The 25,089-nt window shown below is 52.0% G+C and overlaps 7 protein-coding genes across 7 annotated transcripts; 2 read left to right on the top strand and 5 right to left on the bottom strand.

The window, feature by feature from the left end:
- The first annotated feature begins 666 nt into the window (after positions 1 to 666).
- J3458_020160 (uncharacterized protein) lies at positions 667 to 1,738 on the top strand. Its single transcript, XM_007817126.2, has one exon. It carries the CDS (start codon positions 921 to 923, stop codon positions 1,374 to 1,376), a length of 456 nt encoding a protein of 151 aa, XP_007815317.2. The 5' UTR covers positions 667 to 920; the 3' UTR covers positions 1,377 to 1,738.
- A 1,286-nt stretch (positions 1,739 to 3,024) lies between these two features.
- Positions 3,025 to 3,915, bottom strand: J3458_020161 (uncharacterized protein; the record flags this gene model as incomplete). The annotated part of the gene is made up of 1 exon (XM_066121879.1): positions 3,025 to 3,915. One exon carries the CDS (start codon positions 3,913 to 3,915, stop codon positions 3,025 to 3,027), a length of 891 nt encoding a protein of 296 aa, XP_065973054.1.
- Positions 3,916 to 4,162: 247 nt separating this feature from the next.
- On the bottom strand, positions 4,163 to 5,067 carry J3458_020162 (uncharacterized protein; the record flags this gene model as incomplete). Its single annotated transcript, XM_007817127.2, has 3 exons — positions 4,163 to 4,638; positions 4,749 to 4,885; positions 4,964 to 5,067. 3 exons carry the CDS (start codon positions 5,065 to 5,067, stop codon positions 4,163 to 4,165), a joined length of 717 nt encoding a protein of 238 aa, XP_007815318.2.
- A 4,675-nt stretch (positions 5,068 to 9,742) lies between these two features.
- WSB2_2 (WD repeat-containing protein) lies at positions 9,743 to 12,803 on the top strand (the record flags this gene model as incomplete). The annotated part of the gene is made up of 2 exons (XM_066121880.1): positions 9,743 to 11,584; positions 11,667 to 12,803. 2 exons carry the CDS (start codon positions 9,743 to 9,745, stop codon positions 12,801 to 12,803), a joined length of 2,979 nt encoding a protein of 992 aa, XP_065973055.1.
- Positions 12,804 to 16,204: 3,401 nt separating this feature from the next.
- Positions 16,205 to 17,896, bottom strand: J3458_020164 (uncharacterized protein). Its single transcript, XM_066121881.1, has 4 exons — positions 17,577 to 17,896; positions 17,306 to 17,510; positions 17,170 to 17,248; positions 16,205 to 17,115 (listed from the first exon to the last, which is right to left on the bottom strand). Exons 1-4 carry the CDS (start codon positions 17,748 to 17,750, stop codon positions 16,800 to 16,802), a joined length of 774 nt encoding a protein of 257 aa, XP_065973056.1. The 5' UTR covers positions 17,751 to 17,896; the 3' UTR covers positions 16,205 to 16,799.
- Positions 17,897 to 20,690: 2,794 nt separating this feature from the next.
- Positions 20,691 to 21,728, bottom strand: GCH1_2 (GTP cyclohydrolase 1; the record flags this gene model as incomplete). The annotated part of the gene is made up of 1 exon (XM_007808463.2): positions 20,691 to 21,728. One exon carries the CDS (start codon positions 21,726 to 21,728, stop codon positions 20,691 to 20,693), a length of 1,038 nt encoding a protein of 345 aa, XP_007806654.1.
- Positions 21,729 to 22,365: 637 nt separating this feature from the next.
- On the bottom strand, positions 22,366 to 23,934 carry J3458_020166 (uncharacterized protein; the record flags this gene model as incomplete). Its single annotated transcript, XM_007808462.2, has 1 exon — positions 22,366 to 23,934. The coding sequence occupies one exon, from the start codon at positions 23,932 to 23,934 to the stop codon at positions 22,366 to 22,368; it is 1,569 nt and encodes a 522-aa protein (XP_007806653.2).
- Between the last annotated feature and the right edge of the window lie 1,155 nt (positions 23,935 to 25,089).

The raw sequence follows: 25,089 nt of genomic DNA on the forward strand, positions 1-25,089 counted from the left end.
CTTTTAGCACATGGGAAACATTTCAACGCCTTGGTGGTAATGCTCGGTGCAAAGGCGGCCTGGCGACACGCAAGTTTGTGATGCGAAGACAGCAGATCGCAATTGTGTCGAGGAAGTATTCAACAAACCAGCAAAATGCTTATTCCAGGTAAAGCTAAGCAGCGCTACAGCTGAATACAATGAATCAAGGTGATGTACTGGATCGCACAGTGAAGTAAGTCCGAAGCAGTCACGTACACAATATATTAATGAAATGGCAAAGTTGCTGTGCATGCAGTAACATGAAGCTAAACAAGGTAAGTGGCTGCCGGCCGCCTTTCCATTTATTTCGCGAGACTTTAATTTCACCCCGGGCCAACGTAATGCGAAAATATGACGTAATTTGGATGGAAACTGTACCAGTTCTGAGACTCATGGCCAGCAGTTCTCACTACCTTGTTTTATCATCGTGGTAGCTACGAGGCAGATGTCGCCACGGGTGCGGGAGTTTGGCACGGCCCTTGCCAGCTTGGAATACATGAGTGACTATTCTTTGTTCTATCATGGCTTATAAATTTCCAAGGGATTTTAATGACGTCTAGTATACCAAGTGCAGAACAAACCAGTTGCAATGGTTTAAGTTGTCGAGGTGCGAAGCAAATCAAGGCTACAAGCTTCCCCGCGCGGCGCACGCCACAAGCACGCTCGGCTACTCTACTTGGCGGAGCATCATTCAAAAGCCGTTAATCACGACACACCATGTGCCAAAAAGAACCAAAATTGAGAACGCCATAAAACTCCTTGCTAATCTTACAGATGTAGCCAGCTTAACCAAGCTCCAAACCAAGCAGTACAACAAAGAGTACGCACGCATCTACACGCAGCGCAAATCACACAATCACCACACCCATCGTCGACAACTCGCCAAGCCGCGAACATCAATGGCTGACTCCAACCCAAAAGTAACATGCCAATGCGGCGCCGTGTCCTTCCACGCTTCCCGCCCCAAGCCCCTGGCAAAATACGTCTGCCACTGCATCGAATGCCGCAAGCAATCCTCTTCAGCGTTCGGCACGTCTGCCATCTTCCCCGCCAAGGGAATGTGGCCTCTGCCGGATGATGTGCGGTCCAAGCTGGGCGTGTGGACGCGTATTTCGGACAAGGGCACGACGCTGGAGTGCTATTTTTGCAACGAGTGCGGCGTGAGGGTGCTGCACAGGCCGTTGCTGCCGGATGGGACGCCGAAACCGACGCTCACGGTAAAGGGCGGTGCGTTGGAGGGCTTCACCTTGGAGGGGGCCAGGCACATTTGGACCAAGTCGGCGGTCATGCCTGTGCCGGAGGGGAGCTGGCCAGAGAGTCCAGAGGGCTCGGATGTTGAGCTAGTTGAGGAATGAGGCGTGGCCGTGATGTTTGAAGCGTGGAGTTGATGGGAATTGGCGTGTGTGAGGTTGTTGCGTGTTGCGGGGTATACATGCGAGGGAGACCGGCTGAAGAGGAGAGCTGAATGAATTTGAAAAAGAGTTTGTGATTTGATAATTTGATAAGCTGTCTGGATTGGTTTGGGATGTACAAGAGAAACACCTGAGCATTTATATGCCTGGCTTCTTCAGAGCGTCCCTCCTGCACACCATATCAATCCAACCACAATACTGTAAAAGTAAACGACGATGCTCGTTCTATAAATAGGCGTACATATAACATGTTCATTTGGCATCAGTTGTCCTGCTAGGAACACGACACTGCAGGTGCGTAACGGTCCCCAGCATCGCCATCCTCTGTATCGAGACTCCAGAAACCCACCTCACAGTAGCAACCCACGAAACACGTCCCCTGGCTTCAGACTTGGTATGCGTCGCCAGTCCGGGCGATGTAGTGCGTTGAAGCTGGCGGTATCACGATTCGGCAGGGGCGAGAGTGTGCGTGCCACGAGGTTGGAAGCCTTGTCAAGGCGTGAATCGTCTTCCCATTTGATAAATTGAGAGAGAGATGCACATTCGACATGGTTGTTTTATTACTTTGCAGCCGCCGGCAAAGCAAAACTACAAGCATGCAGTTCTGAGCATGGCGATGCCGCGGTGAGGCGAGAACGCAGGTGAGCGAGTGGCGTTAAATAGCAGGAAATAGTTGGGACGGCTGAGATGCATCGTCAAGCCATTTTATTCCAGTCTATTAGACAAATCGCAATAGATAGGCATTGGGAGGGCGAATCATGGCCCAGCTGAATTGTAGGAGGCGGCCAGGACGGCACTCAGATCCGGGGATGTGCTTGGACACGCGCAAGCTGCGCCAACGGCAATAGCTCTATTTGCGACGGGCCGAATTTGAGTAAGTATTTCCATTATTACAACACTGGGCTCTTTGAGCTTGTTGGCGCCACGGATCCGCCATTGCAGCGTACCCTTTTCATACGAGGACCTGGGCCCTCCATTATATGGTCTGGATCAAGCACAAAGGTGTGTTCACTGTTGACCAGTCACTAATCGCCTGACCGCCTTGTCGACGCGACGCTCACGTCAAGTCATACCAGGACCATCTCTGCACCCGCTATTCATCCTCCCGCGTAATGCGTTCACGGGTAGCAGCACCGATGAGATGCTCATCCGGAAGCATAATAGCTCTATCCAACGTGTAAGGCAACCCCCGATGTCTCCCCCGTATCATCATGGCACAAATGACAAGTTTGCCAAACGTCGAGAATTCAGTTGACAGCGACGCGTTGATGCCCGGGTACCCTAAGCTCAGCCCAACATTGCCGCTGGAGAAATGAAAAGGGCATTAGCATGCTTGTCCCGATTATTTTTTTTACAACGAAAAAACTCAGGGACCTCTTGTCGCCCTTGGGTAAGCTGTGACGACTTACTATGCGGAAACGGCCTCGAAGAAAATGGGGAACAACCCAAATGACTGGCACGGTTAGCAACCAAGCACCAGTGATGCGAAAAGAAGAAAGGAAGGAATGACCATACAGGCTGAGCTAGCTGTTCAATCTTGCCGGCTTCCGAAATGCTGAGAACAAAAATACCCAAGAATATATACCACAAGTCAAAGCTCAGCTGCTGACTGCAGATGGCGAACGAGGTAGGACCGCCCGCGGTTTTCGTCGAGATCCTCCTCCGTGCCTACTCGGTAGATTCCCAACGACTTTTCCTCGTACGTGTTGGAGGCCCGGATGCTCAACGCGACGGGGAAGGCGGAGATGTACATCATGATGAGGAGACTGAATTGGACGGCAGGGCTGACGTTGGCGAGGTTGAACACGGAAGCGCCCGTGTGTCGTGACGATCCGGCTTGAAAAATGGCAGCCACGACACGGGGACCCGGAGGCAGGGACGCAACTTCGGCATTGTTCAGGTCCAGGATCAGGATGAAGAATGCGTCCATAAAGTTGAGGATGAAAATGATGCCGAAAAGGGCCCAGGTGGTGCCCCGTGGAAAGAGCAGCGTGTAGCAGCGTCGCGGGTGGTTTAGGAGGAACTGTAGAGATTCCTGCGTGACTGATTTTCGGGCCACCATCCTGGACATGGTCCAGAGGACGAGCCGGAGAAAGACGGGGTAGAGAGTGTTTCCTGCCAAGGTCAGGAAGGTCGAGAGGAGCAGCGGCCACTCTGCCTGTCGAAAGGATATCATGGAGTCGGGCGTGAGGGTGAAGCCAAGGTTGTCCATCATGCTCTGGGCGGTATAGAATGCCCACCAGATTCTATTTTGGCCGCACTGCTGCAGGTAGGCGTCGTACTTGGGATCGGCGTGCAGGATCCAGCCGACGAGGCCGATGGCCCCGAATATATGCATGCCGAAGAAGTAGATGACGACAACTTTGAGCAAGAGTTGTAAGCTTCGGTACTCGATTCCTCCCAGTTCTTGGCGGTCTCGGCTTGTCAGATTATGAAACCGTGAATTCCGTCCGATGGTTGCTCTCCTGGAGAGATACGGCATTCTGTCGGCTGCTGCTCGATGCAATGTTGGGGCTCTGGAGAGTTGCGGAACGGTTGGTGTTCTTCCAATGATGAAAATGGATCCAGCTGCACCAGCAGCTCTATCAAGTGACTTGGCTCTTGTCAAGCGGCGTCGCGAATCTTCTGCATCTGCATCGCTGGGGCGAGGTGAGCATGTCGCATCGGCGTCTGTGGCTTTGGTAAGAACATAATGGATTGGGAAGTGATGCCATCTAGGGCGTCGTAAGCTAACCACTGAGTCTTCGATTTCTCAATTCAACAATCGGATCTCCTTGATGAAGGGGGAGAAGTGAGCATGAATATCCACGGCCTTGCTTGGGGTCATCTAACAAACCTCTGTCTCGTTCACGTGGGCCAGGGATATACAGTGTACTATCTCTCCTGGAATTCGTAGGCTTGTCCCACACTGATGGATGGAAGGCAATGCGCTGGGTTGGTTTCTCAGTCGGTTCCAAAGACAACTCGAGGGCATGGTTGTGCGTTTCCGGCTCCGGTCGAATCTCGCCGACCCCGCCGTCATTGTCATTTTTCGAAGGCTGCCTAGTTCCTTGGCTGTCGAGCTGATCGCCTACATGACTGGGGATATTAGACAGCGCAGCTGAAGCCGTGGATGATGAGACCTCGGTGGGTTCAGCAACTTCAGGATCCGAATGTACTCCCCCATTGCCAGATTTGCGCCTCTTGACGCGGATCAATGCCGGACCTGTCCAGTAAGGCAAAGTATTAGCTTGTCAGAAGCTCTCAACATATCGCGATGGAGAGACAGAGGTTTCATGGGAAGATCGGCGACCCGTGGCAAAGCTTGAAGCTTACCGAACCTGTCAAGGTGCTGATTAAACCAATGGAGGCGGACGACGACGACGACAATGTTGATAAAGCACATGTTTGTAAGTATGGGAATGAAATACAGGTACAATTGTTGGTACAGCGCTAGGTTCTTAATGTCGACGCTGCAGATGCCGTGTTAATACAACACATACTTCATCTTCTCACAGCTACCTCATCTCATGGCCGCCGAGGAAACTTACGTGTTTAGTCCGGACTCAGTGGATGCGCTCGCTCCGAAAAAGTAAGCGTCAATGGCCGCCAGGTTGCCGTATGTGTATAGGACGGGGAACGACAAAAGTCCCATAGACAGTATCCAGGCATCTGGAGGGATTAGCACCGGCGGTTTCTTGATACTGAACAAGCACCTCGGCACTTCCCACGTCAACTTACAATGAAGGGTAATAAAATTGACAGGGGGATGCCACATTGTGAGCGACCTGGTTGCCCATGTCGATATATGGACGACGCATCAAGGATTCGCAACAGACGTATGCGTGCTTTAGTTTTGGTCAAGCCGAATCCGTCGGCGAGACTGTGAGCGATGGCCGTCTGCGGGTCGTATAAGAGTCTAATAACGAGCCGGCGAAGGCCAGTTCATGGACTCATCATGCGCGGTGGCATCGATTGATGAGCTGGAGATGACTGGGGTGCTCTTTGCCCAGTTGTTGTCATCCAGAGTCAAAAATCTCGGGAATTTCGGGCTCGGAGGCAGACGCGGACGCAGAGGCAAGCCCAGCGCCACCTTAAGTAGCAATGCGACGACACATGCGAAACCCTTCGACTGTCAATGTACAATATTGACCCACCGTTCACCTTCGCTCAAGAAGCCACCCACGTGTGCCGCCACATACCTTGGGGTAACTGACGTCAATCTTGGCTGGCAATCTTGAACGGCTATTAGAAAAGCCTAGACTTGTCAATCGCACCCGTATCCGGTCCCACAAGCTGGAGTCGTTCAAGGCGCTGTCAAAGACCTTGCGTTCATCGAGTTGTGGGCTTGCACCCGTTGGGGAGGTATGAAGGGACTGGTGATGGAGTAGTCTGATGGAGGTGGACTCGAAGTTTGTACGCCGTCATCGTGAGTTTTTAGCAATTGCCACTCTTGGGATTCTCTGCCCACGTTTGCACTCCGACTCAAAAATCACTGGCGTGGCAGACAGTAATTGAGAAAGGGGAGGAGTCCTCGAGTACCGGGGGCCATCCAAGACGCACATGGTATCACGCTGGCGGAAGAACCGACATAACCATCATCTCTGACCATGGAAAAAATCCAAATTAACTTTATTGCGGAGCCATACTTCACCGAATACATTGCATGAGCTGTGGATGAAAACAAGTCATACAACCGTAGGTAGTTTCTGTCATACACAGGTACACACATCCGAAAACAGAGTCCGCCAAGTTATCACTACCAATACGATGTCCCGTATATCTCGTCTCTGAAAAGTCCTTCTATGATGGCTCGGGCGTCAACTTCTCTGCCATCCTTGATCTTCTTGTCGATCCCAGCAAACTTTTCCGGAAGAATGTACTTCTGGTTTTCGAAAGCCATTTTTTTTAAAATGATGTCTAAGAATTGTAGTCCTCTCGGCTTTCTGATACTTCTTGTATCCCTGAGCCAGTCGGTCGCAGGATAAGATCAAGCTCAGTCCCGCAGCAATAGCAGTTGCGACTGAGCTTCCCGAGATGTAATCTTCCGACTCGAGAAAGGGGATCTTGCCCGCAGCCACGTCCATGCCCCGGATGGCATTATCATAGTTCTGCGGCGCATTTTTAGCCACCGCCCCAAATTCGTCACAAGATTTGATGGTTAGGGTCTCATGGAAGATAGATGGAAACGATATTCAATCCTTCGTCATGGGTGCTGCATAGCATTATGATGCCTGCCTTTGCGGCGTCCTCGCAGGCTTCTTTCAGTCCCTCCGTACTCTCCAAAGTGGCGAAGCTCATGGAAATGATGTCAACCTTTTGCTTTATTGCCCATCGGATTGCCTGAACAGGGATGGAGCCATCAAGTATTAGCGGAAATCGCGTCTAGACCACTCGATCTACCACGTTATCGGCATAGGGAGTATTCAGGGGCTACTCTACTCACCCGCTCGACTCGCGCCGGGATGATGCCAGATCTCCCTTCGTTGACTTTGGCTACGTAGAGATCACAACATGGGTCAATAGCGCATATTAGATTTGCCATCTCGGTTTCATGCGGGTCGGATGCAAAAAACCAAGGACTAACGCGAAAATTTTCCTCGACGAAGGATTGCCCTTTCTTCATGGGTGACGACAGAGTATTTTGTCTGCCATTTTTATCGATTTGGTATTCACCTTGAGACATGTTTTTGGAGGACGAGCCCTCCACGTTATCATCGGCGGATAGATTGTTAAAAGTATGCAGGCCATTTGGAAAAGCCGAATGGGTTTCATGTGATGGAGAAATGCTTAGAACACCATTATCGATCACAGCGACTCGAACGGGCTGGAATGGTTTAGAGTCTTCTGTCATCCGGTCCTGCACGTAGGTATGGTAGCTTTTAATAAAACGAGATAGTTTTGGGACGGCCCGGTCAGCTCTGGTATCGGTCAGCAAAAGAGTGAATTTATGGCTTCGTGCTCCGAGTGACAGCGTCATGGACTTACATTTCTTCCAAGTCGGCTACTCTTTCACGAGTTGGATTCCATGGACGGACACTGACGCGCACTACGAGCTTCTCATGACCCATAGCTGTTCGTTTGTTATTTATTTCATTACTCAGTCTCCTGAACTCTGTTCCAATAAATTTGACTGTGGCCCGGCATTCTCTTCAGTCATTAATTCCTTCGCACTGGGTTTAGTGCTTGGCGCGGTGATACTGGCCGTGGGACATAAACCTGCACAACATAATTTTCGAGGGTAGTGAGCTAGTATTCGTGGTTTGTAAACATGTGATATGTATAACGGACAAATAGAGGAGCACGACATCCGTGGAACTTACGGTTGTAAAAAGACGAATCCCATCCTCACTCAACCAATTCTGAATTGTCGCTCGTTTGCCGCTGAATAAAGATGGAGCTCTCGGATTCGTTGCAGTGTACCGTGTTCTTTAGAGTCCGAATCTTTGAAAACTGATATGGATATGTCGAGAAAACGCACTTCTCCCTTGAATTTCTCAACATATTTGCTTAATCTAACCTCGTCATACGGATTCACAAGCCTGTCTGGAACTGTCAGTTCGATGATGTCTTTAACGGTTTTACGTCGCAGCCAATCCAGGGCGTCAAAAATCTCGTCATGATCGGCTTGAGTTTGATCACTAAATATCTCTTTTTCATTCATGTTCAAATCTAGAGCCGGAAACTCGGCATATCTGGTCGTCTCTTCATAAGTAAACAGCTTCGCATCGTCTTGATGCTGGGTGAGTAAGTGACAAAATAGGAGACGCGATTGAGCTTCGAATTGAATCTCCAAAGATCAAAGCATAATTCATTGACTAAATTATCAGCTCATTTCCAAGATGAAAGTTTCGAGGGATGGATAAACTGTGCTTACCAGTTTCTAAAGAACGACCAAGTAACGAGTTAATGGCAGCTATATGAGACGAAAGGTAGACCGAGTGCCAACACACCATCAGAGTGCTGAAAAATTTCAAGCAGGTCCTGCATCTTATCCACATTTCTGCTTGATAGTGGCAGCGACTAGGAGCTTGCGGATGTCCTCGTGTGTTCTTTTGCTCTTCTCGTCACCCAGATCTCGGGGACTGTGCTTTCCATCCTCTATGACATTGTTGTTGTACTACAGTGGATAATAATTATGACTCGTGCTAGTGATGGAATTGTCATAATTCCGCAAAAACAGTTCCACAAACTTGGTGTTTTGGTGCTGGACAGCAAGATGAAGCAGTCCGGACGTGTTCGACTCCAAAACCAACTTATTCTCGCCTTACTGAGGAGCCCAGGCCTTTGTTCCAGGCCTTTGTCTCAGTCCATCCCCATCATACTACATTGAATACATCTACCCCCTAGGTAGGGAGACAGGTACTCCTAGCAATGCCCAACCTCAATGCTTTCTCTTTCTCGGGCATCAATGACCATAATACTTCCCAAGTAACAACCCACCGACGACTACTTCAATTTTCACTCTATTGGCAACAATCCTTCCCTTTACGTTCTTTGTGCGTCATAGAGTTTCAGGAGCACCATGGCCAATCTAACGAGGATGCTGGGCAATATTTCAGCCCCGAAAAGTTGAAAAGACGAAACACAGGAGGCCAAGGGGATGACCCAAAATCCCCAACAAGTGAACATATGACCTTCAGCCCCAAGCTAACGGCGGAGGGATTCGAAACGACACAAAAGCCACAGAGAGCAGCCAAAGAGGGCGGAACGTTCGCCGACACCTCGATCGAAGATCCAGAGGGGTCAGATAAAGTCAGTCCGCAGTTAAATGAGGTTGAAGGTACACCTGCTTCGGCACCATCCACATTGTGCAAGGTAGATTCGGCGGAATCTTTTCATGAAGCGGTCTCTAACTTGTGGGACGTGGCTTATGACAATCTAAGACCACGACATAACGACTTACTAGAGCATTACGAAAGAACAATGACGCTATGTTTGTACGTAAACGATTTGGAACAAGGGCGGAAACCTCCTGTATTTGACGCAAATGAAAACCTATTTTCAGGTTCAAATCATCAAGAAAGGCGACAGCATGCGCAAAAATTCACCAACTTCTGTCTGAACACCCAGAAAGATATCGATTCTGGCATACAGTCGTTCGAATTCTCTAGAAAAACGGGAAATGTGATCAAATCTTTACTCTGCAATATTGAGGAAGCAGCCCTACCATGGGCGGGAGCATGTCTTTGTGTAGAGGTTAGCTGCACAAGTCCCTTGCTAGCGTTCTATGACGAGCGGAATACTAACAATTGGAGATTATATAGTTGATTTCGTGTTCTTCTGCCCGACCAGAAGTAGTGTCCGGCGTTGATCACGTCGTATCCAGCATGCCCGGGTACACTCTTCTCCCTAAGCTTCTTGATGGCATTAACAGTGATCAAATCAAGAAAGGCTATTACTTGAGCGATAAAGGAAGCTTGCAAAACCGCATAATTAATCTCTACCTAGAAGTTCTTCTATATCAAGCTCGCATCATTTACTCCGAACAAATGGGCGATCGAGTGGATAGCTTTGCCCGGGTCAATCAAGGCCTGCTTTCCGAAGTTGTAACCTTGAACGCTTCCGACGTAATGACCGCAGAACGTCGGATTACATGCTCTCACGCTAGCGATGACAAAATTGATATCTGGCACCTTGCTATGCCCTCTGATGGCAAGAAAGCTGATGCGACCAGCCAAGGGAAGCAGGAGCCTAAGGAGAGCGATGTGGGCATCACGTTGGACATCTTGAGCGCAACCGATGAGCGAAACAGCAATCGAGAATTGGATACCCGAACCATCAAAAGTCTTTATAAATGGGTGAGCTCGACCTCCCAATACACCAGCTTCTCCGAAGGAGACGCACGTATGCTATGGATCAGTGGTGCACCAGATGCTTGTAGACCGATGGTTATTTGGTCAATTGTTCATGAATATCGGCTACAGAGAAGGTCGAGTTCAGAACCCAAGTTTTTATCACTTTCAGTTTGCGGTATTGGCGAAAATGAAGTGGACAGCGTCTTGTCTGTCCTTAGGAGTCTCATCTACCTCGTGCTGGTAGACCAACCCTTGCTGAACAGACACCTGACTGATGCTCTCAAATCAACAGGCAGGCGGGACTTTTCGGACTTCCATGATGTTTGCGCTCTAACATTACTCCTGCATGCCATGGTCGGCGACGAAATGTTTGAGTCAACTATTTTCCTCATTGAGTTCGGCGTCGAGGGCCCAGGGTCTTTTATATCATTCATTATGACAACGCTGAGATTGTCGGACAAGTTCAAATGGTTGATATCCGGCTCAAATGAGTGGTTCAAGGACAGTTTTGAGTCAAGCGACCTTCCCATGGAGAAAATACAATGCATAGATCTTGATGCCGAAAATGACAGAGTGCAAAACATCTTGAATCCGCTTTACATTCCCCCCAAAGTCTACCAAATAGCGAGTCGGTGGAATCTGGGGAGCGGATTCCGAATCGAAATCACAAACCTCCTACGCGAGGCGTCGTCGGGAAGTTTCCTACGAGTGGACATAGGGTGTCAGGGGATACAACGGGAAGATCCCTGGCATGCTTCGGATAGTCTTAAACAGCTGTCACATCACACATCAGCATATACAGACCCAACCAATAACCTATACTCTCTCTTGTACAACAAACTTGTGAATCTACCTTTCAATGACTTTCAGCTCTGCCTCGACGTGCTGCGTACAATGGCAGCCGCTTTTAGTCCTCTTGATGTTACAGAGTTGGAAGCACTTTTGAACATGCCATCACATTTCAAAATCCAAATCCTTGCTGAGAAATGTTTCGGATCCCTCGAATTCCGTGATATAGCGGTGTGCTTTTCACGCAAAACCGCCAGAAACTTTATTATCAAAGAGACCATCAATGATTTCTCTAAAACACATGCGCAAATTACGGAACGTTGTCTCAAGTCCGTGTCGGAATATTGGGATTCATCTTCAAAAAGCTCATGCGAGAGCCAAACTGAGGATGCGCCCGTCCCCAAAACCTATCCGGCACTGTATTGGATGCGGCATCTCTGTAGAATAGATGATGCCGAATGTGTGATGGACACGGTGATCAACTTTCTTACTGAGAATATCTTAAAATGGCTGGATCTCTTGGTATCTAAAAAGTGGCTATCTCAAGCTCAGACTCTGATATCAGAGCTAAAAAGCCATGTTCAGGTATGTTTTTCTACATCTCGTCTTGACAAAAGTCCGCTGAAAGGGGTGCCTAGTCACAAGACCGATACTAATGTGCTATTAGTTCAACCTGAAGCCAAAATTGGATGATAGGGTCCATCGGAACCAGAAATTTTTGAGCATCGTCTTTGAGACGCATCGGTTGATCAATTTTCAACAGATGATTCAGAATGAAACTGATTCTAACGCCAGCAATACTCTTCTGTTTTGGCCTCGCAATAGCATTATCCAAAAAACACACCTTGAGCAAGAATGGCCAAGCCTAGAAGGCCCGGTAACCTTCAAAAAGTCTTGGGAGCTTCCCATCGATATCCTTGAGGGACACACAGACTTTGTTGATTGCTGCGCCTACTCTTACGATGGCAAGCTCTTAGCCTCGGGCTCTAATGATGGCACTGTCCGTCACTGGGACACCGTTTCGGGGAATGTGCAACATACATTTCGAGCTTTTGGCAATGGGAAATATACTGTAAATGACGTGGATACCATTGCCTTCTCTTCCACAGGATTTATAGCGGCATCAGATTGTAATATTATAGAGGTTTGGAATATTTCTACTGGGATCCAGCAGAGGTTACTGGATATTGGGTACTTGCCCAAATACGAGCCAGATACAGTCAGGGACGTGAGCTTTTCAACCGATGGAAGCATGCTAGTGGCATCGGTGCAAAATACCATCATTATATGGAGGGTTCCATGTTTTGAGGTCATCTTACATCAAGATGTCCGTGTTCACGGAGTAAATATTGAGTCGGTCCGAGTGTCGAAAGATGGTAGTCTACTGGGCCTGACGTCATCGAGGCATGTTTCTATTTGGAAACTGGACAATGGCATATATTGCCATGCCGTGAATGGATGCGTTGATGACTCAGAGTCCGGTGTACAAGCAAGACGAATGTTGAGGTTGCAAAAGGAGCTACCTGTGCCTGCATGTACGATGGAATACGCGGCCAGATTTGCCTTCTCTCCAGATTCAAAATATATCGCTACCGGAACAGACCGCGACTACAAAGTATGCGTCTGGGACTGGAAATCGGAGGCTCCTCCCAAGGTTCTAAGTGGACACAGGGATCGCGTAACAACAGTTTCTTTCTCACCTGATGGCTCCTTTCTAGCATCTGGATCATGGGACAGAACAACCAGAATATGGCGAGAACCATGGGACGTTGAACAGTCACTAATAGTACTAAACCACAAATAAAGCATTAATGGCTTGTCATTCTCTCCTTCTGAGACATGCGTTGCCACCTGCTCGAGGAACGAAACCACTTGCATCTGGCACTACGACAGTCAAGATGAAGCCCAAGTGCAGTCAGAAGTTGGTGTAAGACGAGACCAAAATGCACCGTATACGTGGCCCATCACAAGTATCACAATATCCGAGGATGGGAAATGGGTTGCATCGGCCTCTATGGATGGCTTGATTTGCTTGTGGGATGGAAACTCAGGCCTGCTACAACGAAGAATATGTGAGCACAGAAAAGAGGTCCAATCACTCGCATTCGCCCATGATTCTCGCAAATTGATATCAGCTTCCGACGACCAGACTGTCCGTATCTGGGGGGTGGATCGCAACTCTAAGTCGCGTGTTCTCTATGGACACAAAAATCGGGTACGGTGCGCGGCATTATCGCGAAATGGCAGACTTGTAGCTTCAGGATCTGACGATAGGATCGTACGTGTGTGGAATATCACACAATCCAAGGTCGCACGCGCTAAATCGGGCCAGGAGGAAGAGGGGAAAGAAAGAAATATGCAAGGGGCACGAGTACTTCGTGGCCATGAAGCCTTCATCATGGGCGTTTTGTTTTCACCAGATGGAAAGTATGTCGTATCAGGTTCTTACATGACGTTCTCGGCAGATTCAACAATGTTCGTCGCATCTGATGCGGTAGGGACATCGATATGGAACGTGACTTGGGGAGCTGGGAACACGAGCTGCCAGCTCAAGCTTACAGCCCAAAAAGGATCCTGGCCTGCTCAATGCACGTCAACGCTGAGTTCCCGCAGAGCGTGGTGACAGAACGAGGATGCATACTTATCAAAGACCTAGGCAATGGTGAAAAGTCGCCGTGGATAAAACCCGAGCCATGGTGTCCTTATGGCGTCGAGGAGTTTGGCCCTCAGAAATGGATCACTTGCAATGGAAAAAAGCTCATTGTCTTGCCAAAGATGTATCACCCAGCTGAGGACCACACTGTGAGAGTTCAAATTCATAGGGTCAACTGGTTGTTATTGGCTGCGAGTCGGGACAGCTCTTAATCTTCCGCTTCAATGAGGGCGCACAATATCTATAGCCGTTGCGGCAGTAATATGAATGCAACTACATGATTTCTTCTTTGTAATGAGTCTGCCAATCTGTCCAACGGCCCTTGTGTCGCGATCTTTGCCTAGCTTGTGTTTGGGACTTTGACAGTCCGGGATGAATATTCGCCCACAGAGTGGGCTCTACTTGCTGTTTGGGAAGACACACAGAATAACACAGCAGTGGTCTGGCACTGACCGAGCATACAAAGATCTTTTGAACTATGGGGACTATTCAGAGGGCACTAGTTGGAGAATATTTGCCTGCATGGACGCTTTGATCCTGCAACACATTATGTAACCAAGCCACCCAGAAGCGCGATATACAGAAAACCAGCACGATATAGGCAAAAATCAACACAGTGTGATCTATTTCATCAACTGATAGCTGAGTCATTGCCACTGTAAATATACCACGTGGCACCTCTAGCTGATATGCCGCTGGTGGACAAATCTTTGCTCCCGCCGGGAAAGGCGAGCGGTCACATCCTTTGACTGTTCCCAAGTCAACATAAACGTAATGCTATCAGTTACCAACTATTTTAGCCTGGGCGCCACCATACGAAGCCTTCCCTCTCCCATGTACCGGCAAACCAAATGATTTTATTGCTATTGCTCATAGACAAGTTTTTACGCGGCGCTGATGTATTCTGGATCGCTCTACACAACCAGCCATTCAGATTGATGCCATTTGTAACATACAATAACATAACAAAGGAAAGCTGACATGAAGTCCCGCTCATGGTAAGTATTTATGGCTAAGCGTGTAATCAATTGGCTTGATACCAAGGGTGCAGAAGAAGAGGCACAGCATGATAACTAGAATTCAGCCGAAGGACTGCAGTAGCCGGAGCTCTTTGCGTGGCACCGAGGGAGGCGGCCACACTGGCGATGTCGCCAACTCGGTGCTGAAGGGGGAGCAACTAGGTTTTAGTCGGGTGAGACATGCGATTATCGATAACTTGGCGTGGCAATTTATCCCGCTTCCCTATCGAAATACACGAGAGTCCAAGGAACTCATGGTGGCATCCTGGAGCAGATTCACGGATAATCATCCGTCAGGATGATGGACGAATCGATTCGGCAGCTTTGGCAGCGCAAAGGGTGATGAACGAGTGTAGTATATCATGGAAAAAAAATGTGATTGGGCGAGGTAACTTGCATGATGCAGGATACTTGCCCGGGAGCAGATACTTGAGCCCAGACTTGGCAGCATTGTTGCACTGAGGTTTCCGGAATCTAATGAACAGTCCCAGACAGGAAAAAGGGGAGCAACAGGTAAGTACCACGACTATGGACAAGTCAACAGAAAACGACGCAAATCCTGGTCTGCCGCAGAATTATGTGCTGCGGCCCGGAGCTTGTGCGAAATCGAGCGGGTGAGATGGCACGATCAGGCGACTCGGCCGTGATCGTGGCTATAAGTATACACTGATATCGCGAGGCACTTTCAGCACTTGACGACAGGTGAAGAGAGTGTGGTTGCGCAACACCTTTGTGGTTTCGGTGGCAGTAGATAAGTGATGTACTATATAAGTGAAGATGTTTTTGCCACAAAAGCTCTCTCAAAGGCACGGGTCGCGTTCAATCATCTTTTCATTCCAAAACATCACCCACTCCCTGGGAAAAATATCCGCCTTCAGCATCCTCTGGGTTGTTGCCGCCGTCGTGAGCACGCTGACTGCCGGGGCCGCTTCTCGTGCAATCTTTGAGCCAGGATTGGTTGCGGAGACCAGGCCAACTGCACGCCGCACTACATTCGTGTATGTTGCTCTCTGGTGTCTTGCAAGTGATTTTGTTGGCTAACTACTCCCAAGAGCTTCGACTTCCATTGTATGAGTAAGGAGAGGCTTTCAGTGGCCGCGTCTATTCACCCCAACAAACTCTTCCAGAGCTGCCGTTACATCATATTTTCACGGCTATTCCTCCAAGTTGAGCTCATTCAATGGGACTTGTATTCTCTTGCCATCCAACCGATGGGCTTGACCAAGCCAGTCGGCCATATTCGCTCCTCCCGCATGAGCTAGTCATGTTGGCATGATGACCAACAACGAAACCTGCGATACAAGCCAAGACAAGGGGCCATCTTCCCAAGAGTTTGACGTTGGCGCCGCGTTTCGTCCCATATCCCGTCTCAAAACGGGCCGCAGTCGAGGTGTACGACGGATATATACTACCTACTCATTTTCTAAAATACGATAAAGATTTTTAACAAGACTTATTCTATTAATTGCAGACTCGATGGAACTGCCACATTGTCTGGTGAAGCGCCGAGTAAATACGTTGATACTATCGGCGTTGAAAACTGCAGAAATGCTAGCATCTCGAATGGTATTCTTCCTTCCAAGCTATATAGAGCACCCGCGCTCAACCACCATGTCGCGAACCACAAGGCAACCAGCGCTCCCCTATCCATCCTTCTCGCAGCTTCGACCCAACACCTCCATCTCCCATAAGCCATCTCGAAATTCAACATGGGCTCCTTACCTCTAATCCTCGCCGCGCCGGCACACCGCTCAACCCGGCAGCCACGGCTGGCAGTGCCTGTCGAGCGCGGCGCAGAGAGTCTGACGCGGCTTGTGCGAACGCCAACGACCAGAGATTTACGTTAGGCGTGTCGAACTAGGTAGGGGACGACGGCGCGGGCAACTGAGTTCGTGGTGTAGACTTTCCTAGTGTACAATATCGCATTTACCATCTTGTTAGAACCTTGAAGATGGGCTGTACATGAAGCGTCCGGTTTGGTTGCCATGCCGCGTGCACACCATTGATCGCACGGCAACACCCCCTTGTACAGGCATACCGCCTCCTCTTCCCCCAAAGCCCATTCTCGTTACATTTACATGTCAAAACAAAATACCCCCCATGTGTTAATTCTTCTTCAAGCTCGTCGCTAAATCCCTTGCCGGCCGAGCAGACATATAAGGCGGAGGCTCCTCAGCCGCCGGGCCTGCAGCCGGCGGCACCACGGCGGCCCGGCATCACGCTCGCCCATGCCCCGGACGGACTCGGTCCGCAAGTCCACCGTCTCGACCTGGCTCGGCCGCGCGCGGTTCCGAGTCCGCGGGGGAGCCTGGTGCGCGGCCATGATGGCCGTGATGCGCTCCTGGCTCGCAACGTCCTTCTCCTCCTGCCGGAGCAGCTTCAGCTCCCCGCTCACCGCGACAATCTGTCGAGTAATAAGGCTAATGGTGTAAATATAAGACAACCTAAGCAGAAACCGTCAGCACAAACCCCCCCAGCTTCCCAAAGTAAAAACGTACATGAGAATAATGGACAGCCAAAAGGTGGCGTTGGGCACGGCGCAGAAAGTCGGCGTCAGTCCACGGCCAGACTCCCCGACTACGATGCAGGTCAGCAGCAGTCCACGTTTTACCCTGCGCACCCGTCAATACTCACAGACATGAGGGTCCCTGCCGAATGCGATGCCGTGGCAGTCGACGGGCAGGCCGGCTGCCGCCAGGACAGCAACCAGGGGCACCTGCAGCCCCAGGCAGAGAAGGTCGAACAAGATGAAGAAGATGAGACACCCGCGTCGCCGGTATCCGGCCAGGCGCGTGCCGAAACACTGCTGCACAAAGGTGAGAACCAGGGTCAGGGCCGCCTGGAAAAGAGTCGTCGTTAGCAAACACGGACGGGGCGATAGTTGCAACAAGGGAACAAGACTCACCACCACCATTGCCAGCGTGACGCTGCCTCCTAGTCCTGCGTCGTTGGAAATCAGCACGGCGAGCAGGAACGCGCTGATGGCTATTATCGTCACGTTCAGCACGTATTGGCCGATTCTCAGCCAGCGCAGGCGCCGGACTAGCGGCCACCGGCCTTTTTCCTGAAAGATGGCCATTTTATTCACCCGTCAGCCAGATGGTGGAATCGCTGGGCCCGGGAAAGAAAGACAGTCGCACGAGACGACAAGGAAGAAAAGATACGGGAAGGGAAGAAAGATATGGAAACTTGGGATGGGGGAACGGGACAAGTTCATAGTCTCGAGTGCTAGTTTTCAAGGAACCGCAGGGATCCCGCCCTCGCCTCGTATCTGCCGTTTCACGCCCTAACGCAGCCCTACAATATGATGCGGCTGTGCCCTGTGAACCCGATCCGGGAGGGCCAACTTGGGAGGGCGGCCTCGCTCTCCGACTGGGCGTTGCTCTTCCACGGGCGGGCCAAAGCCCAGGGGAACCCGTCTGGAAGTTTCCTATTTGGACTTTAGAGATGAGCGAGGTGGGGCGAATGCGAATGGTGCAGAATGCTTCAGACGGATGGGCTTGACTTGGTGTAATGCGCGGCTCGAAAGAGGGTCTTGTGCCAGCGGCAGTTGTGACGTCGGTGGGCTGATTGCACTGCTTGACTGAATGAAAGCCCTTTGAGGAGGACCGGACTGGTCTTTATTTCCTCCAAGGTATATAAAGCCGCGTGTGCGTCGTGGCAGCGTGTCTGTCGGAAAGACTATCCCCTCTCCATCGAGGTTCCGTCGCCTTGCGCAAAACACGCGCCCGTCTTATTCGACCACCGCTTCTCGCCCGACACCGAAACATCATCCCATCTGTATACCGTCTGTATACCGTCTGTATATTCATATATCCATTGAGCGAGGCGAAACGCCGGGATGCCGCTCCGGAACGGTGCTCGATGCATTTTGTATCCTCCTCTCGCCGCGACTAGTTGAGCCTCTGGTGCAGCGACAGTCTGTCCGAGCCTCGCCGCTGGAACGACGGCTGTGAAAAGTGTCAACTGGTCCTCTGTTCGCATCGAGCGGCTATGACTCGCGCGCCCCGAGTTAGTGCTGTGATGAGCGTCGAGTTTCAACCGCTGGCTCAAAATGTCCCCGCTGCTGGTGCAACGATGAAATCCCCTCGGCCTTTCGCTCCATCATGCCGTAAGTCTCTCGGAACGCGGCAAAGGGGGCCGCCATTTAGGCCATGCATTCGATTCATTGGAAAATATTCCACCATTCGTGACACTGTAGTGATAACGCGCGTGTCGCACTTGGGGATTGGCGTCGTTTTGCAGCGCCGTATCGAGTCGAGGAACCGCGAAGTAGTAGGACAGAGCCGTCGAGCCTGTTGAAGCCTGTTATGTCGTAAACTATTCATCAGAGTTGGCCGGGTGCTTGTGACTGGCGTGACATGTCCGGTACTATATATACGATGTACTGGTGTATATTCAAGTCTTGACGCAAACGCCATCCCGTCTCATAGTCCCTTACATTCATCAATATCAATCATGCAGATGCTAAACTACAAAGTAGATGATTGTCCAGGTAACCGGCGACATGTCTACTACTTGACTATTTATACAACAGTGTAAGTCCAAATCTACTTGCGTAACTATCCACCTCGTGCTCTATAATCCCTCAACTTCATCACCATCAACCTCACAGGGCATACAGCCCCGACAAACGACCCCATCACTGCCCCGACCAATATATCGTCAAACAAGTCATCCAAGCCGAGATGTCGAACTCTCTCCCGCGGTCCACATTCAAGTGCATCCTCCCAATCTCCCCTCTGGCCGAGCTGCTCGTAAAAGCCGCCACGACATCCTCCCGCCCGTCGCCCTCGCCTCCGCGCTCCTCTGTGAGCTTGTAATTCTGCGCGTGAAACGCCCGCTTGGGCATCCCGTCCACCGTGACGCGCTTCGTCCTCTTCCAGCAGAGGCTCCTCCTCGCAAACCTCCCCGCGAGAGTCGCCCGCCGACACATCCGCAGCCTACCTGTGCTTGACGCCCGAGTGTGCGGCGACCAAGTCCTCTCAGCGCATGGTGTCAGGCGGGCCCGATCTTGAACGAGTTCAAGGAGTGCGGTAGATTGGAGACTGCCATGACGTGACAGCTCTCGTCTGGCCCGTCGTGCATCGTCAGCAGGGGCATGTGCCCTGCGACGGGCCGTCTGCGGATATGCACGGCAGGACTTGCGGTGTCGCCCATGGGGATGATTTCGAGGTGATGTTTGAAGGGGGAGGCCCTTGGCGGCGAATAGGCACGGCAGGACGATTGCGTACGGCGTTTGCGATATCGCCATGGGTGGATGATGTTTGTTGGGGTTATCACATCGCAAGATGGGCAGTATTTTTTGTTCTCTCAGACTCTTGTATTTTATATAGATACGCGGTTTGTATCATCATGCAGCAATAGCATCGGGGCCGACTCCGGCCTGCTCTGCAGCTTGTTCAGTTGTTGTCCAAGGCCACGAGGGCCTTCTCGGTTCACGCAGACTTGCGAAACACGACGAATGCGACAAGACGTCCCAGCCGGCAAGAAGTCACGGAACACCCAGGGAATGGGTGACACAGTTCGGCTGGCATCTAGGCCCTTCATGCATGCGACAGGATGGCGTCGAATGGTTCTAACACACCCGTGGACAATTGGACACAGCATGTGCGCGAGAGCGGCAACGAAGCCACATTGTTATAGGAGCCAGCACCCAGTATCATGAACAATTCGTAGGCCCCATGGCCGAGCCAGTCGTGCCTACTAGTACAGAACAGGTGCGGACGCAGCACACTCCATGTGCGTGCGTAACTAGAGAGAAATGAAACCAAAAAAAAAAAACAAAAAAACAAAAAAAAAAAGCATGAGCCTATATTACCATGCCACGCTTGTCTGCCATCAGAAAGTGAACTCGCTAGTAGGTACAGCAGAATAAAGCAGAGGCACCCGACGCAGAGTGAATAACCCCCCTTGTTGCCCACGACGATGTGTTGAAAAAGGGTGGAGGGGTAGAAAGCGGTAGAGTTGAAAAAAGAACAAAAAAAAAAAAAAAAAAAAAAAAAAAAGACAAAGGCCCTCAACGGGCATTGACGTTGATTAGGCTGAGAAACTCGTTGCGCGTCTTGTCCCTCCGCTCGAAGCAGCCGAGCATGCAGCTCGTGACGGTGGTGCTGCTCGTCTTTTGCACGCCGCGCATCACCATGCACAGGTGGCTCGACTCCATGACGACGGCGACGCCCTGGGGCCGCAGGACCTCGAAGATGGCGTTGGCGACCTCCTTGGTGAGGCGCTCCTGGATCTGCAGGCGGCGCGCAAACATCTCGGCGATGCGGGGCAGCTTGGAGATGCCGATGACGGCGTTGTTGGGGATGTAGCCGATGTGCATCTTGCCGGTGAAGGGCACCAGGTGGTGCTCGCAGACCGAGTAGACGTCAACGTCCTTGACAATGACCATCTCGGAGTGGCCCTCCTGGAAGATGGCGCCGTTGACAATGTCGAGCACGTTTTGCTCGTAGCCGCGCGTAAAGTACAGCATGGCCTTGGCGTAGCGCTCCGGCGTCGCCAGGAGGCCCTCGCGGTCCGCGTTCTCGCCCACGCACTCGAGGATGGTGCGGACGGCTCCCTTGATGCGGTCGAGCCGCGCCGCCGCCGCCTCGGGGCCTTCTTCCAGCCGGTCGCGGGCGCCCACGCTGGGACGGCTGAGCCCGTCAAAGTCGATGACGGGGCTCTCCAGTCGCGCCAGAGATCGCGACCGCGAGGCGTCCCGCTTGCCGCTGCTGCTGTTGGCTTCGTCGTCGTCGGCTGCCGTCTGGCGCCGCTTCTCGCTCTTGTCGCGCTTCTCCCTCTTCTGGCGCTTGGTCCTGGGCTCAGGTTCGTCGCGGCGGTCGCGGCCTGGTTTGCTGATGCTGGAGCGGCGCAGGCCGTCGCCGTGAGGGCCGTTTGCCAGCTTGGTGACGCCCCCGTCGTCCTTGTCACCTCTTTCGCGCTTCTTGCTGCTGTTGCTGCTGCTGGTGCTGCCATCGCCGTTCTTGCTTTTGCGTCTCTTTCCTCCTCCGCCTGCCGATGCAGACGAGACGGGCGTGTCTCGGCCGTCGGTGGGTTCCGATTGGGGCATTGTGGGAAGGTCGGGCGGGTTGCGCGGTTTCGAGATGGTCTGGTCTGGCCTCTGAGGCTGGAGTGGCCAGAGTGCCAACAGAGTGCCTGGACGGTGCTTGCGGGAGCAGTGCAGTCTCCTACTGTTTGCCGGATCGCATGGACTTCATGGGCCAAGCTGCAATGCAGGAGTGTGCAGATGCGTGGAATGGAAAATTTTGAGGCGCTTCAACAAGTCGAGTTTTCCAGATGTCGGTGCGACCAAAGTTCCGGAGCGGATCAATTGGCGGCGGTTCGCAATGGCAGCGTGGGATGACGGATGAAAAATGGCGTAAGCCAAGCGGTACGGAGTAACTTGGGTTGATGGCTCCATTTTACGCATTCGTTGCGCCGATATCGCCGCGGGGTAGCGAACGAGTGGATGTTAGCCATCAATTGAGCCGGGCCAAAGAAGCAATGGAATAAGTCAATGGACTCTGTACAACCACGATTATGGTCCCCGTACAACATCAAGGTTCGAAATGTTGCCCATTGCTGACCACCAAACTCCGGTCTGTTGGGGGCGGCAGAAATAGTTAGACTGAGTCATAACCTAGGTACCTAGGTACTCCGTACTACCAAGGAACAAGAGGGGTCCGACACTAACCCTAACCCTGACCCTACCTCTCGTCAGAACCAACCAGCTGAAAAGCGGGCCCCAAGTTGGAATATATCCTCGTTGCCTGTGTTTCCAGCCTCTGAATGTCCTCCGCAGCCTGTTCGTCCTCCTCTTCCAACTCCTCCCTCTGCTCGCGCTCCGACTCCTCAGCATCCTCCGTCCTCGTGCCGGCCACCTGGCCGCTTCCCCCCGCAATGAGGGGTTCTCCATTCGCCCTCGATTGCCTCCTCTCTCGCGTCTGCTCCAGCAGCATCGCCGCCTGCTTGGTGGCCTCCTCCGCCACAACCGCCAGGTGGCAGCGCTTGTATACACCCAGACTGGTCCCCAGGTTCCCGAGCACCTCGTACGAGAACAAGACGGGCAGGGCATAGTACAGGTGCGGGTTGCAGCCGCCCGACCATATATCCGTGAGGACCTCGTACGCCGCGTGCGCCGGCAGCGCGTACCCCCAGCGATAGAAGCCGCTGGACAGGCTGAACGGCACAATGACAGAGGTGACGTTGGTGATGACCCAGGTGACGAGCGCAAACGGCACGTACTGCGGCGGGATCCATATCGAAAAGACGTCGAGCACGAGGAAGCTGACGTGGCTAAGCAGCCAAAACGTCATCCAGTCCAGGACGAACGCGGCCCCCGAGACGTTCCAGCCTGCCTTGAAGGCCCAGATGGCCGCGGTGATGAGCAGGCCCCCGAAAAAAGTGTACCCGCAGGATATGATGGCGCGGATGAGGATGATGAACCTGGGCGGTGCGCGGTTGTAGATTTTGAACTGCACGTACAGCCCGTTGATGGTGGCGAGGAAGAAGAAGTTCTGCAGGAGAATGAGGACAATGGCAATGGTGTTGTACACGGCGCGGGCGCCCTGCGTCGTCGTCTTGAGATTGATGGACGTGACGGTCCACGGGTTCGCAAACACGGACAGTGCAGCCGGGTTGTCCGGCGGCATGGTTGCCAGCGCGGCCGTGCCGTTGAGGGCCACGTAGGAGATGCGGGCGGCGCTGGACAGGGCCACCATGTTGCTGGACAAGGCGCCGTCCATCACGGCCGGGTATTTGGCCTCGTTCCAGATGTAGAAGAGCACGTTCGACTCGTTGTACTGCGACGTGTTGAGCCCGGCGATGGCGAGGCCGAGGTTGGCAGACGACCCTGCCGCCGTGTACATCGCCGCCCAGTAGTCCGAGTCGCACACGGCTCCGCGCAGGGCGTCGGCCGAGGGGTACTGCGAGGCGGACCGCGCAACAAGAGTGGGAAACTGGTCGGATCTCAGCCGCGCGTAGGCCGCGTTGACGGCCTGGCCGATGATGCCGCCGTCGTAGTCTACCCACAGCACGCTGAGGTTGTGGGTGCGCGGCCCTTGCTGGTACAGCGCGCCGAAGAGGTAGCAGAACAGGGCGAAGAATACCACCTGGACGAGAAGCGCGCTGATTATGCCTGCTTTGATGAGCTTGGGACGGGTGGCCTTGAGGACTGGGTGCAAGAACGGCAGTCGGCAGTCCCAGGCGCGAGGGTAGTACTTGTGGACAATGGACAGAGGAAAGGTCCGTCCGGGCCGCGTTTTCTCCCCGCCCATTATGAGAGGCAGACTGCGTCTCTTTCTAGGAGCCAAGCGAGGCTTGGTGAGGGATGAGAAATGGCCATTGTTTCCGAGTTGCGATTTCAAGTACGGTTCGCGGGGCTGGTGGCATATCGCTCCCGTGACCTCCGGAAGGAGGCGCTCTTTGAGCTTGAATATTGGTGAACATGGGCGTGGTGATGATGGAAAGCCAGGCCTTGAATTCTACTGGTTGAAGCCCTACGCCGTGGCTTGGTGCCGAGGGCAGAACTGCGTGTCGACTTCATCGAACCTCGCCTCGAGTTCTGTAATCACAATGGTAAATCAGCGGTTTCTCTCGCATGCTCATCGAGACGGATTCTTCCAATCGACTGCAGGTCGTCGCTTCCCAATGCCAATCCCTCTCAAGATGGATCGAATCAGCAATGGGAAACACTCAACATGGATGAATGTGGGTCGTGAGGCATCATATGTTAAACAAGATACTCGCAGCTCGTAACTCTGCAACTACAGTGTATGGACGTCTGGTGGCCACAGAGGCCTTGGAGTGATTGCCAAGTAAGGGCCATTTCGCATCTTGTATGAAACTCCTTCTTTTGGGTGACTAGAATATGCGAAGATGTCATACAGCAGTGCGACCTTGTCGATACAGGGCTTAATATTGCCCAGTCCTAGCCATTTGCTAGCAGACGTACGAGAACTGCAGCCATGACGCGATCCAAGTCACCCCCAACACCGACTGCAACAAACCCAAGAGAGTCCAAGAGAAAATTTTATGAGACACAACCCAATCTTCCCGACGTCAAACCATGACAGACTGTGCGGCTATAGAGGGGGCTGGCGGCGGAAAGGGCGCTTGTTGGAGTAATGTCCGCAGAGTTACGGAGTACAGGAGCGAGACATCGAAAACGCAGACGCCAGGATTCCCTGGCACAGCTTCCCCCCCATTGGGAGCCCTTCCCTTTATCAGCTTGAGACTCATCGGATATGAGCAAAACCGGGGTCCCTCAGATCTTCAGTGCCGCGCTCTGACATGCGAACCCGAAGCTCGACTTGGTCTGGTGGGAATAACCCTAACCCTACTAAATATGATGGGAGAATTGAGAATTGGCGCAGAGTCAAGGCCCAGCAGGTTCATCGCGCCTCTCGAGCCATCAGCCTCGCCGCTGCGCT

Source organism: Metarhizium acridum, assembly GCF_019434415.1.
Source record: "Metarhizium acridum strain ARSEF 324 chromosome Unknown scaffold_572, whole genome shotgun sequence".
Lineage (NCBI taxonomy): Eukaryota > Fungi > Ascomycota > Sordariomycetes > Hypocreales > Clavicipitaceae > Metarhizium > Metarhizium acridum.